The sequence below is a fragment of the Oratosquilla oratoria genome, chromosome 6, assembly GCF_046742065.1.
Source record: "Oratosquilla oratoria isolate Oo_2021 chromosome 6, ASM4674206v1, whole genome shotgun sequence".
Classification (NCBI taxonomy): Eukaryota; Metazoa; Arthropoda; class Malacostraca; order Stomatopoda; family Squillidae; genus Oratosquilla; species Oratosquilla oratoria.
The window spans coordinates 64,876,116-64,891,115 of record NC_134782.1 but is presented as its reverse complement, the minus strand read 5'-3'; the positions used below and the strand labels follow the sequence as shown (position 1 = coordinate 64,891,115).

Here is a 15,000-nt window from a genome sequence, read left to right as displayed (position 1 = left end):
TAGCGTGAGTATCACAGTCGACGGAAATTGTCATTAGGGACATACCACAACACAATACAAAAGAAGAAACGAACGCTTATAGACCAACTATCCATCCAACAGGCACCCCAATCAACCAGTGGCCGAATACCCAATCACATAAAAGACTGGCGGACTTAGGGACCAATCAAACCATTAACAGGTGATAACACCAACTCTTACTAATGACATAAGTCGAAATCGGTTGACGAGTGTGTTATTCAATTAATAAGGTGCTCCCAGGGGTCCATGTTTCCCTCTTTTCGTCATCTCATGCATGTCTGTACAAAATTTCTTACTGCCTTAAGAATGTTCATGAAACTAATTTTTTAGAAGGGAAATATCGAAGTAAACGGTATGATATCGTAAGCTTCCCAATAGAGAATTTCTTCAACAGTACATAAAAGGGCAAATATCTTGCCTATAAATGGACAAATAAAGTTGTAAATAAGAAATGAAAAAAGCCTGCTAAAATTGAGGTTTTGTGATGTTCATCATACAGTTACTCACTTACATTTTGTTTTCATTAATTTTTTATCACTAGATAATTAGTCCAATTGTGCTTGAAAGAACAGAGATTTACCATAGAGATGAAGACTTATATCGGGTTAGAAAACAAAAATTAAAAACTTTCCATGGCAAAGCCAGTGTCTTGTAATATATGTCGTGCAAGTATTTATTCGAATTTTGTTGTAGTTTATTTTGTAAAGTCGTACTAGTCACTAAATCCAAACAAAAATGTGAACTTACACAAGTAACATCAAAATTCTCTACAGGAGGCCGTAAGGGACATAACCCCCATCGGAGATTCTGTGCCTCGGTGAAAAGGCCCGAGAGAACCAGTAAAACCATGCACACCAAGACGTGTCGCCACACCATAATGATGGATGGGTTCTCCAGGTCCTTTGTAGCACGCGGGAGTCTTGAAGAGGACTTTGTTGTTTATAGGACTTCTTCTGCGACTTGCTTATCCTTGTAAGATTTGATGGACCTTAGTAGGACCCAAAGAGCTTTAGTGGCCTTATTAGCACTCTCCGGACGTATTCGTGGATTTAATCCCGAGCCCCACCTCCTGTCCGTGCACACACCAGAAGCTTTAAAAGGAACTGCAGGGCCTTAAAAGCAAATGGGTTTTTGTGTCACTCTGCCGTACGTTGTGTGAGTAACCAAGATCCCTGGTGGTACCCCTGACTGATGGAATCCTTTCCTACTGGAAGAAACAAAAAATGGGTTAGTCTTTTTTTTTTAATGGAAGAGTGTGGAATAGCCTCTCCGAGCTAAATTGAATATTATTAAAATAAAATTCTTATGGTGAAGAGCATCCTAAATTTAACTAATTACTCTCACTTTAGAACTCGTATATATATTGATAAAACAATCAACCATGGGCACAGAAATATATTTCCAAATACTCCCTTCATCAAAGAGGATCATAGTCCAAGAAACAGTAACGTCAACAGTTACAACAGCTGTAGCTGCAGCAGCCAGCTGACTTCACTCGATTTCATCGAGTCCAGCCTGGCAACAAGTGACTTCTCCCACTGTTTAGATATAATACATATTAGAGCCTGAGCATCCTCGCCATAAAAACAGACATGGAGCAAGGGCTAATGTTGTGCTGGGAATGGTTAGAGATTAAAAACCACAACACTTTCCACCAAGCATCAATTATACTTAGCTTTGGTCAGGCTGCTTCTATGCCAGTTCTTTGGGTTGAGCCAGATGACATGTCCCACAAACAAATACGACCATCAGAAGGTTCAGAATGCCGCAGTCTAATTGATCACAGGTTTGCAATGAAGCGACTTCAGAACCTCTGAGTAACTACACTTAGCTTCCAACATTCGTCCGCTCAACCAACACAAACACAAACTACACATGAGACACCTGTAGCCGTGGTTGTGGTACCTGTAGAGGTAGCAGGTTCCGATGCCGAGGATGTTTAACTAGGGTGACCGCAAACTACCTCAGGTTCTGAAGATAGCGGTCAGCAAGTGTGTGTGTGTGTGTGCGTATTTGTGCGTATGTGTGTGTGTGTGTGTGTGTGTGTGTGTGTGTGTGTGTGTGTGTGTGTGTGTGTGTGTGTGTGATGGGTTCCCTCTTCCCCATTTCGATTTGATGTTACGGAGTCTTGGAACCAGCATCATCTTTTCATTATTAGACCTTAAGCAGGGGTATCTCCAGGTCCGGCTGGTGGAGAGAAGCTGCGAGAAAACTGCGTTCTCGACGCCCGAGGGTCACTATGAGATTACATCTCTTCTCTTTGAGCTAAAAGACGCTCCATCATGTTTTTAAAGGGTGATGAATCAGGTACTGACTGGGCTGTTAGGAGTTAGTGCGATGTGTACATGGACGATGTCATTGTTCTGGGAACCACTTTGGACGACCACCCCAAGAACCTTAAGGAAATCCTTCAAAGATTATAAGAGGCAAGCCTCTCTTTGAGGCTGGAGAAGTGTCACTTCTTTCGGAAAGAATTTGCTTACCTGGGGCATGTCTTATCCCAGGATGGGATCAAGCCTCAACCAGAGAAGGTACGAACCATCAAGGATTTCCCACAGCCAGTGTGTCAGAAAGAGCTGCTTTCCTTCTGGGGATTAGCGGGATATTACAGGAAATTTATTCTAAACTTTGCCGAGATTTTATGACCTCTAGTAGATATGACGAAGGGTGACGTAGCTAGGAAACACAAAGATCGCAAGCTTTTGCCCGTGGACACCTGCTCAGGTGCACGCGTTTGAGTCCCTTAAAACCCATTTGTCAAGCACAGTAGTCCTCCCCTACCCCAATTTTGGGAAACCCTTTTTGCTTAACACTGACTCCAGTGCCTCGGCAATAGGAGGCAATAGGAGGCGCGCTTCAGCAAGAGGAAGGAGACGGTAGGAGACGTCCGCTCTCCTATTTCAGTCGCACAATTAATGAGCATGAGGGACGGTTTACTATTGTTGAGAGAGATGCGTTAGAGGTGGTCTACGGTCTCACAATAAATCGACCTTGGTCTGGCTCTTCGCTGCTAAAGGCACGAACACTCGGATCCTCCGGTGGCAAATGGCGAACCGCCTATTTCGAACTTGAAGTCAATTATATCCCGAGGCGATTGATCATCATCGCTGACGCGCTCTCTAGGATACGGGGAGCGGACCACCCTATGGATGGGTTTATAGTGAGAGCCATAATCACGGGTAGCCAGGGAAACTCAAACACTGAGGAGGATCATGTCATATTGGACCAGCCAACGATCCGGAAGGAACAGGATGAACACCCTGATTTGGGTCAAATTAAAGAGTATCTCAAGGGGGCCACGGCAGTAGAGGTAAAGATTCCACGCTTAAGAGTACCAATCAAGGAGTTTCGGCTCCTCCCGTACGGACTTTTATACCACCCGCGCAGAAACGCATACCATTTAGAGGAACTCCGCCTGATATGCCCTGAGGGACCCATGACAGCAGCATTACGTATTGCCCGTTGTCTTCCTATGGCTGATCATAGTGGTCCAAGTCACTCTTGACCCGCTGCAAAACTTCGTCGTTTGGCGTAAGATATCGGAAGATATAAAGGCATTTGTAAAGAATTGCAAAGTTTCCATAACATGCAAGCCCTCATATGATCTCCCAGCTGCACTCAGGCAGTTTCCTGAAGTGAAAAGTCCGTTCGAGAGGGTGCACATTGATCTCATAGGTCCATTAACCACCATTTTAGACGGTGCGAAGTATATACTCACAGTGGTCGATGTCCTAGTTGGTTTCTTAGTCGCTGTGTCCATCGGTTTCAAAGATGCGCGCACATTAGCTCGGGCTTTCATCACACATGTACTATCCATACATGGCACTCTTAAGCAGGTGATCTCAGGAAGGGAAGGGAAGTTAATGAACGAAATGCTCAAGGTGGTGTTGGAAATGGCAAACATCAAACACCACACTATAACGCCGTATTACCCGTCGAGCAACGGAATAGTTGAGAGGGTGAATGGGACCATCATTGAAAATCCTACGGTCCCTTGTCCAGGACAACCAGACAGGTTGGGATCAAATGCTCCCTCTGACGGTATTGGAATACAACTCGGCTTACGAGACTCCCGCATTCTCTTCTCATTCACCGTGACCCCGTTCTACCTATGACAGCTCACAAAGCCAAGTACCTCTTGGTACAATACTGATAATTTGGCAGCCGAGACAATGGCATTGGGCAACACTTGTTTTGATAGATTTCAAAAGTCCCTCGAGGCAGTGACAGTAGACAGACACACAGGGAGATCAAAGGCAATAATGAAACAGCTCGCCCTTGGTGACAGAGTATACGTCACCACCAGACCCAGGTAAGGGGTGGCGAAGAAACTCCAGCCTCTGTACAAGGACCCTTATAGGGTGATTAAAAGAGTTGTCGACGTCGTCTACCATATTAAGAATATTCACTCAGCCGGAGAATTCTCTGCCCACACAGACAGGATCAAGCAAGAAGGAAACCTCTCAGTGTACTAAAATAAGAACGTAAGAAGGGCGTTCCCCACGCAAGAGGAGGAATCCTCAGACCTACTAGACAGTAGCGATTCATAACATTACTTACCTACCTATCTATCTTACCGCAAAAATCTGATCCACGCAACCCCTACCTTTCCTAAACTCACACTGTTCCTCACCAATTACTCCCTCTGTTCCTCTCCTAATACTCTCAATTAAAAACCTCCCATAAACCTTCCTAACTACGCTCAAAAAACTGATCCCTCTCAAACTACTACACTCATATTTGTCTCCTTTTCCCTTGTATTTTACCCTCCCTTAGAAACACATTAAACAACCTCACTAGCCATTTACACTTATACTGTACCTCCCTTCTTCAGACACTCCGCATTGCACCCATCTAACCCAAGTGCCTTACCTGCACCTCATCTTTTCTTATTTCTCCTCCATTTTCCTCTCCCACCACCGTCATTTTTGTCATAGAAATTGTCTGTTGTCTTCCTAAAATTAGTTTGAGCTAGACCTGTTTAATACTGATCGATAGATCACTTTATTGCAAGTCGTTGCTTATAAACATTAATAATGTAAGACGTATTGCGCTCCAGAGTTTGATATAAACTTGCGTTGATCCGAGAAGTGGTTTCTGGCAAATGATTTTATTTTTCAGGTTTTTGCTGTAATCCGTGGGATTTCTGTGAGGATTACTGGTTTGGTGTTTGGTTTATACTCTGGGATGGAGAATGTTGTTAAATGTGAAGGAAGTGTGCCGAGTTCTTTCCTCTTAACTCGGGAATGAGGCAAGGGTGCGTCCCTGCCCTATTACTTTTCAACACCTGCATGGGTCATCGATCAATGTCATGGTGAAGCATCTATCGGCAATACCAAGGTCACTGACCTTGTCTTTGCCGATTATACTGCAATTATTACAGTCTTTGGAGGTCCTGGTTGTAGCCTTGAAGTCACGGCACAGAGAGGAAAGACCACCTGGATTCCAGGTCTCCACGTGTTTCAAGGATTTCTGGGTGACAGTTAGGTCTGCCCATGCATGTGGCGAGGACAACGAGGTCTCGGAAAGATTCACATACCTCAGTAGTGTAGTACATAACACTGGTGGGTCATGTCAGGATGTCTTTCAGAGAAGTGATATCGTCCATAGTGTTTTGGACACACTCAACCAGAGTACGTATCGTTATCGAAATTCATGAAAGATAATTAAGATCTGAATCCTCACGTCACTTGTGTTCCTTGTCTTTGTGTATGGTTGTGAAATATGGACATTGGACATTGACATGAAGAGGCGTGTCAATGTCTATGGAAGCAAATGCCTTCGGAGAATCATGGAGTGTCGCAGAATGACTAATCATCAAACCAGAGACCATGATCTTGATGCCATTCACAGATTTATCTCCACAAGACAGGCCTCGGTAGAAGAAACGAAAGGGACGTCCACAGAACTCATAGCTATGGCAAATCCACCGATCCTCCTGAGAGCTGTTTGGAATGACGAGGATGTTTGCACGGGGACTTGCTAGGAGATACCGTGGGGATTGGCTACTCCGAGTACGTGGAGCGCCTCACTCCCGAGTGTATGCTCTTCCATGATCGACTGATAAATCACTAGGACACAGAAAGCACTAGGACACAAAATAACTTAAAACATCTTCAGGCCACACGCTATACACGATGACGACACCCAAGCTAATGAAAAAACGAACGGTGTTTGACTCACCTGAAAGCCTTTGCAAGGAGAAAAGCGTAGCCTTCTTACTGCGACATCACCAGAGTGTGTTAGGAAGGAAAGAGATTCGTCCACGTCCTCTTCTACAGCGAGAAGGAATGACAGGAAGCATGCCCTCAACCCTGTTTTTAAGCAAATAACTTCCTGCTCCTCCTACTCCCCCTCCACCTCCATCGCGCTCCTTTTCATCCTCACCCATTCCCAGTCCCTCCTCCTCTTCTTACTCTTCTTTCTCCTCGTACTCCACTCCTTCTCCCTCCTACCCTTCCTCCTCCTCCTCCTCCTCTTATCTCTTTTTACTATTTTTCACTGCATTTTCTCGTTTCCTTTTCTTTTCCTTTCTCTCTTCGTCTCATTGATTCTCTTGATCCTCTTTCTCTTCTTCTTCATCCCCTTCCTCCCCCTCTCGCTTGCCGACGTCCTCCCTTTTCCCTATCCCTTCTCCTCTACCTCTCCCTCCCTTTTCTCTCTCCCTATTCCCTCTTCTTTGCCCCTATTTTCTCTTTCTCTATCTTTACTCTCTATCTATCTATTACCTATCTCTGTATATATATACATGCAAATCAATCACATAAACACGTGATAAACTAAATCAGCCGAAAGTACTGAAAAAAAAAAAACGGTGACCAAACGATTTCGTTTATTAAGCCATCTTCTGAATAGACGAAAATGTTTGATCACCGTTTTATAATTTTTCCATTTGTTTCGGCATATATATATATATATATATATATATATATATATATATATATATATATATATATATATATATATATACATATATATATGCAAAATAACGACAGAAGAAGAGAAACTTTCAGACAATAATTACTGTTCATATTTGTTTCAATAATGTTACTCTCCTAGTTACTCTAACAATGATTATTGTTCATATATGTTTCAGTAATGTTACTCTATTAGTGTATTTTATAGAAATAAAAAATTAAATACTTTTGACTCTTTTATTCCTTTTTAATTTTAGATACTACCTGGGTTACGTAAATACACATTTCAAGCTGATGAAGAAGTTGAGGTGTCACTTTCATAAGAAAAACAAGGAAAACTCAAAAACGTTTTGGAGATGAGTATAGAGATCTTGCAAAGCAAGAATTAATACAGTGAATGACGAAGTAATGACTCATATTCATGAACATAATTAGTAGTGAATGATGTCGTCTTAATTGGTACTTTTTCCATGAACCGAGAATGCGGTTTTGTTATCTTTCCTCCAGATGACGGTGTCGAGGAAGGCCAATTTGTTATCTGCCTCGTGTTCCACAGTGAACTGGATGTTTCGTTCGACACTATTTAACCTCCTCAATTTGTTGTCCAAATTGGTGTTCTTGGGGGCAACGACTAAGACATCATGCACACAACGAAACCAGGTGGTGTTTCGACCCATTATTCTTACAAAATGATCTCTCTCTAAAACCTCCATATAAAGGGATGCTAAAACAGTACTGAGAGGGCTCCCCATCGCAAGGCCTCTATATTGGTTGTATTGGTTGTATATCAGTTTTGAGAAATCTACCTTTCTTACGGGTAGGTTTCTTAAAACTGATATCGCTATGTGTGAGATTTGGTCTTATTTTCTTAATTGTGTCATTAATAATTTCCAGACCAAGCGGCCATAATGCGGCTCCCAGTGAGTGAGTGAGACTAAATCCCGGAACAATTAAGTATTGTGAGTCCCGTTTGACCGGGTTCTTACGTCGTCTGATAACACTGTATAACAATGAAAAAAAAAACGGAAATGAGACTATCCTTTTCTAGAGTTATTTTTTGCGTAGATCACGAATATAACATCCGTTTCTTTCTGTGACCCTCCAGTTCTTCGTAAATAGCAGTGCCCGCAATGTCTATCTGAACGGTATTTTTTGTTGCTTTTACCATTTATATAATTTTTCACATAGCTATGTGTTTTTTTTTCTTAACAGGATACAGAGTTAAGATGCCTAGAGAATGCAAGAATTCGCCAGACAAGTTTTGTTATATATGTGGATCAGTTACATTAAGGCAATACAAGAGACAGTTGACTCAACGTGTAAAGAAACTTTATGAGCTGTACTTTGGATGTAAAGTGGGTGACCAGGACAAAAGCTGGGCACCTCACATATGTTGTGTCAGGTGTACAAGTTCCCTTTCTGCCTGGGTGAAAGGCAAAGGGACTGGCCTCATGTTTGGCGTACCAATGGTCTGGAGGGAGCCAAAGGACCACTCAACAGATTGCTACTTCTGCTTAACGGATATTAAAGGTGGGGGTTCAGTGTTTATTTTTTACTGTTTTTATATATATTTTCAAGAGATGTATCAATAAAAAATATCGAAATACATAATAAGTTGCACTTCCACTATTTTTGCACGTGATCACAACCAATAGTATCCATTTTTAGTCTGATTTTATTTTATTTTCCTACATGTCGCCACAGAAAAGGCAAGAAATCTATCGTGTATCCAGATCTTCAGTCTGCTATTCGCCCAGTTCTACATTCAAGTGATATTCCTGTACCACAGCCGCCCTCTGAACTACCAAGCGATGACACGAGCAACTCAGACTATTCAGAATCTCAAGATGCAACGTATACGACACAACTTGAATCTGATAAGAAACCACACCTCCTCACCCAACCTGAACTCAATGATCTAGTTCGTGATCTAACACTTACTAAGCAACAGAGTGAACTCCTGGCCTCACGTTTGCAACAATGGCACCTGTTGGATGAAGAAGCTCGAATTACAGTATTTAGGAAGCGTTCTGCAAATCTACAGGATTTCTTCACTTTGGAAAACAACTTGACTTATTGTAATGATATCAGAGGCCTATTCAGTGCCCTTGAGCTGTCCTATGAACCCAATGAGTGGAGGCTATTCATAGATGGATCCCTTTACAGCATAAAAGCAGTTCTGTTGCACATTGGGAACACCATGCCTTCAGTTCCAGTTGCTTACTCAGTCATTTTAAGAGAGACATATGAGAACCTTGCTTTTATTCTAGACCGCATAAGTTACAAAGAGCATGAGTGGTTAATTTGTGCAGACTTGAAAGTAGTAGCCATACTTAATGGGCTACAAACTGGATACACCAAATTTATGTGTTTTCTTTGCAAGTGGGACAGTAGGGCCAGATCAGAACATTATATACGCTCAGAATGGCCATCTCGGGAATCTATGACGCTTGGATGCCATAATGTAATTCATGAGCCACTAGTTAAGAAGGAGAAAATCATTTTGCCACCACTGCATATAAAACTAGGCCTAATGAAGCAATTTACCAAAGCACTGCAACATAACAAGCCATGTTTCCAGTATCTCAAAGGGATCTTCCCTAAAATTAGTGATGCCAAGATTAAAGAGGGTATATTTGTAGGTCCTCAGATTCGCAAGCTTATAAATGATGAGGACTTTGAGGCGACAATGGATGAACCTGAGCTAGCGGCCTGGCATGCATTCAAAGATGTATGCAAAGGGCTTCTGGGAAAGCACCAAGAGTCCCAGCGAGAGCGTAAAGTGGAGAGGCTAATCAAATGCTACCAAGATCTCGGATGCAATATGTCACTGAAGATACACTTTCTTCATTCTCATCTGTCCTTCTTCCCAGAGAATGCAGCAGATGTGAGTGATGAACATGGAGAGAGGTTCCATCAAGATATAGCGTCAATGGAAAACAGGTACAAGGGAAAATGGAGCCCTGCTATGCTGGCTGACTTCTGTTGGAACCTGAAGCGTGACACGCCTGAGACGTCTTATAAAAGAAGAAGTAAATAATAGACTGTAGGTTAATACATCATATAAAGCTAACAAACACGCCGATTCATTATATATTAATTAAATAAATACAATGAAGACATTTAATCTGACTTTGGGAGCAAAATACATTTATGGAGCCTTGGAAATCTCTATTAATTGTATAATTATTAAAACAGCGATTTACAAAAAATTGTGACGTGGCATGAAATTTTTGTTATCAAATTTGAATTCAGCACACTGAACTTCATAATAAAACGCACATGAGAACTATGTTTTCTTCTTAATCCTGAAATTTGTTGTACAGTGTAATTTGTGTTTTCTTGAGAGAGGTGGACAAAAAAGGAACTCCTGACTGCAAAATCTCAGTGCTCTGATGAAGAAACCTATTACCACTACTGTTTTTGTTCTCTCGTCATGTGCGCTGTAGTATTGTATTATATCGTCTTTATTTGTGGGCTTTCTGTAGACTCTGAAAAGAGCTTTTTTCACAGTTTCTGATTATTTCTGAGTCTAGAAAAGGTAGGCGGCCGTGAGACTCGACCTCAATAATGAAACGAATATTCCTAACTACCTTATTCAATTTTGATAATATATCACCTTTGTCCGTCTCTACCGGAAAAATAAATAGGCAGTCATCTACGTCCTAGGGTGGATGCAAGGCCACTTCCCTATTCCAGCATGACAGTCATGTCGCCCTGGGAGTTGTGCTATTGTAAGAGGTAGACGGAGCACGTTATACCACTGATTATCGTGGTGAGAAGTTGACGCCAGCATAACGAGGATATTCCCTCACTGAAAAAGAGTGTGTTGGACTGTTGTCGAATTACACAAACACGTTGAGCCATACTTCATCCTTTGATGAAATACACTGACCTGAGCCCCCTAGTCATTGTGTTACGTGTTGATTTGTATGTAGTAGATTAAAATCAGCCCATGATCTACGTATTGTGGACAGAACTTTATTCGCAACATCTTTAAGTTAGAGAATTCTCCACCTAGAGGAATGAATTATATACTCTTTTTTTTAATCATCAAGGGTGTTGGATTCTAGCCCTGAAGTAGATCGAGGCTCTGTCTCCTTTCTTATTCGTTCTATAAGCAGTCACCGGGGTGCTTTTTGTGCGTCTTTGCAAATGGATTAGGAGAGAGTGGAAATGACAAGACGGAACCCCATCCCTTGCCTACCATCTGTAGGCAAGCGACCGACTAGATAGCATCTAGAAAAGTATTCTAGCAGGAGGATGAAGAAGGGCAAGGAGGAAGAGTGGGACGAGGAGCAGAATGACTGTGAAGAGGCGGAGCTGAATGCAGGTTATCAGAGTATGCAACCCCCTCACAGGTCAGGAACCTTTGGAGAGGGGGCGGGGCTAAGGATGGTGTTATATTTCCTTCAGCCACATCGGCATGGGTCTGTAGCGGGAGTGGGAGGGAGAGGGAGAGGCCGACAGTGTGGAGTAGGGGAAGGAAAGAAAAGAAAAAGAGAAATAGAAGAGAGAACCGAAAGAGAAAGCTAAGAATGAGGAAGAGGAGGAGGAGGGAAATAAAGCGAACAAACCAGTGGAGGAGGAAAAAGGAGATAGAAATAAGAACATGTAAAAAAAAAAGAGAGAGGCAGTAGTAGTAAGAAATGGAGGAGAGAGAATAGGAAGAGGGAGAGGGAGGTGGACGAACAGTTGCATCCTGGGCAACTGGGTCCCGGACGATTGTGTCCCAGACAATTGCGTACCAGGACAAATAACATTTTATGCTTTCTGTCTCCATCGACGCACCTTTCTTTCCAATGATGAAAAAGATCAAATGTGGACAACTGAAAACTCATCTTCCTTAGTTGATCATTGCTCCAACAACAAATTTCTCTTTATTAATGCATAACTTTGATATTCATTAGATGCACACGAGCACTTATACTTCTTGTAAGCCTGTCTCTTTTTAGCAACACTTTTTTTTCAGTTTCTTTGCAAAGCCATTTTGGGTGAGCCTGATTTGGGGTACGTCTGTCCTCAAAAGGAATGTAAGTATGAATCATCTTAGTGGGCGTATTTTGAAATATTTTCCACATCTGATCTACAGGTCTTTCGCTTAATTTTGCCTCCCAGTCTGTAAGCTGACGCTCATGACGTAGTCCTATGAACTGAGCTTTACTGAAATCGGGTATTTTAGAAACACAAGTATCTATTCTAAAATGTTTTAGGAGTTTGAATCTAACTAAATTATGATCGCTATTTGCAACAGTTTCACCGACTTCTACATCGGTTATCATGCTTTCGCGGCTAGTGATTAATAGATCGAGTAAGTTTCTATGTCTTGTGGGCTCTTTTATATACTGAACAAAGTAATTGTCACAAAAAAAAAAAAAAAATCAATCAAGCGACTACCTATATGGCCATGTTCAAGTGTCATCCAATTAATATCAGGGAAATCGAAATCACCATCATCAATAAATACCGGTTGCAGAAACTAGACAGTTCTTGAAATAACAGTTTGTCGTCTGCTAATGATAATATCTTTGGCCTATATATTACACCTACATTAATTTTTTGTCCATTTGTTTGGGTTAATTTTACCCACAAACTATCATATGCATCCTGTTTCACTTTCTCTAGAACACAAGCATGGACATTATTTTTAACGTACAATAGAACACCCTCACCTTTCTTGCGGTTTCTATCCTGATGAAAGTGTTTAAATCCCGAAATGTTAAATTCAGCTTTAAATTCTACCATTTAACCATGTCTCGGTTATTCCTATCATATTGTGATTTTCGCTTTTGGCATACGCCTGTATTTCTTGGAATTTGTTCTTAATACTACGAGCATTAAAGTGCATGGTTTTAAGAGACTCGAGATTATTTCTTTTTGACACGTTTTGAGTTTCAATATCATGCCTTACATTATAATTTTATTTTCTATTGACACCTTGCTCTATATTGATATTTGGGACTTCATTGACATTCAATGCCTAATTAATATTTCTCCCGTCAATGTTAACATTTCCCCCATCACGGACATCTGGTCACTCACGGTCATCCGATCTCCTTTCTGCACTTTGCCCCACTACGTCACCGCGTTTAACATCGGACTCCCCTCGTTCATTGACATACTGTCCGGCATCCCTTCCTAAAATTATATTTTGTCCCCCTGTGACATTATATCCTACCGTGATATTTTGTCCTCCACTATCATTACATCCCATCGTGATCTTTTGTCCTCTACTGTCATTATATCCCATCGTGATATTTTGTCCTTCATTGACATTCTGTCCGGCATCCCTTCCTAAAATTATATTTTGTCCTCCACTGACATATCCTACCGTGATATTTTGTCCTCCACTATCATTACATCCCATCGTGATATTTTGTCCTCCACTATGATTACATCCCATCGTGATCCTTTGTCCTCCACTGTCTTTACATCCCATCGTGACATTTTGTCCTCCACTATCATTACATCCCATTGTGACATTTTGTCCTTTGACATTACATCCTAATGTAACATTTCGTCCTCTACCGACATTATATCCTAAAATCATATTTTGTCCTAAACTGGCATATTGTTCTACATTAATGCTATACTCTACTCTGTTTTCTCCAGTACACTCTATTTCCCCTTCCCTTTGGGTTTCTACCCCACAAAAGGAACTAGTTCATTACAAACTCCCACAATGAGGTTTGTAAGAACATCTTTGCCTCTGCGGGTAAAATGGATCCCATCAGAAGCATAAAGGTCATGACGCCTGGAAAAGAGATACCAAGGATCAAGAAAGTGGTATCCCAGTTGCGTGCACAACCGTGATATCCTCTCATTGATCCCTATGGCTCTACTGTTCCAACACGAGCCTGCGTAGATCCTCGGGAGGATCCCACAGACTACGTGACGGCTCCCACATTCCTTCATCTCCTGAAGGAGGACCTTGTAATTCCGAACAAGTTCCTCTGATCTCACCCTACCTACATCGTTACTTCCCGTATGAACAATCGTAACCGTGTTCGTCCGTCTTTGCTCCCTGATGGTCTGAGTACAATCGGCGATCCCACGACCTGATTGACATACAAGCATGCAACATCGTTTGGTCTTCCGCTGTAGGATGTCGTCATAGGCTCGCACCATGGAGTCCCCCACTACCAAGAACTCCTGATTTTCAGCCACTTCATCCTCCACCAGAACAAAACGATTGGCTAGAGCCAGCAGTTGCTCCGCAGGGCACCCGCTTGCCGAACGCGGGCTCGACAAACATGACCCCACGGAGCGCCACTCGCTCACGGCAGTGACAAAAGGGGAAGAAGTGGAACGCTTTTTGGGTTGTGGGGAATATTCACTCTTTTCACAGAGCGCACTCTTGAGAAGACGAATTTCCTCCTCACACATTCTGAGTCGATCCTCCAGGTTCACGCAACCTTCACAAGCCATTTCGCTCCTCTTCCAGCAATACAAATGGCAAAGAGAAAATATAAATCAACAAAAGAAACCAAAAGGTCTCTAAATAAACTAAATACACGAAGCTTACTCTGCTTACCTTATACTATTACTCCTACCTTTTCAGTAAAGTAACAGAATACTGTTTTGATTCTAAGTTAATAGAGCACTACACTTTATCTTATATCTGTAACTGTATACAATTGTAACGTATGCAATTATAAAAACACAACACAAACACTTGTCACTATTCGGAGATAATAAATTTCACAGGTATTCGCTAGCTGGTGTCTGTCCACAAAACGAGCTCTCTAGCTGAGGTCACGAAGCAGACTGAAAAAACGAGCTCTCTAGCTGAGGTCACGAAGTAGACTGAAAAAACGAGCTCTCTAGCTGAGGTCACGAAGTAAATGCGAGTGCTGACTTGAAACTGACTATATTGTCACAAACAAGGATTTACGTAAACTTTAATTGAAAATTATGCATCTGGGTTACGTTTTTTTTTCTTTGCGTTGAATTGCCCTAGCACTAAATTGCCATGCACTGCGTTGTCGGCGCGGAATTGTCCTTCGTGAAATTATCCTTCGCGGAATTGTCATGCATTGCACTGTCGACGCAACATTGTCCT

At 41.9% G+C, this 15,000-nt stretch overlaps 2 protein-coding genes across 4 annotated transcripts in view; one reads left to right on the top strand and one right to left on the bottom strand.

Annotated features, from left to right (window-relative positions):
• The window catches only part of LOC143026198 (apolipoprotein D-like), a 10,268-nt gene extending 3,931 nt beyond the window's left edge, over positions 1 to 6,337 (bottom strand). For 2 of the 3 annotated variants that reach the window (XM_076186215.1, XM_076186217.1), the window contains exons 1-2: positions 6,205 to 6,305; positions 769 to 1,225 (exon numbers count right to left, since the gene is read on the bottom strand). In XM_076186215.1, coding sequence (XP_076042330.1) covers positions 769 to 897 — 129 coding nt within the window. In that variant the 5' untranslated portion in view covers positions 898 to 1,225; positions 6,205 to 6,305. Of the gene's footprint in view, positions 1 to 768; positions 1,229 to 6,204 lie in introns of all 3 variants that reach the window. The other variant, XM_076186216.1, reaches the window with a different exon arrangement.
• Positions 2,679 to 4,136, top strand: LOC143026044 (uncharacterized). The gene is made up of 3 exons (XM_076186035.1): positions 2,679 to 2,753; positions 2,858 to 3,515; positions 3,634 to 4,136. Exons 1-3 carry the CDS (start codon positions 2,679 to 2,681, stop codon positions 4,134 to 4,136), a joined length of 1,236 nt encoding a protein of 411 aa, XP_076042150.1.
• Positions 6,338 to 15,000: the final 8,663 nt, after the last annotated feature.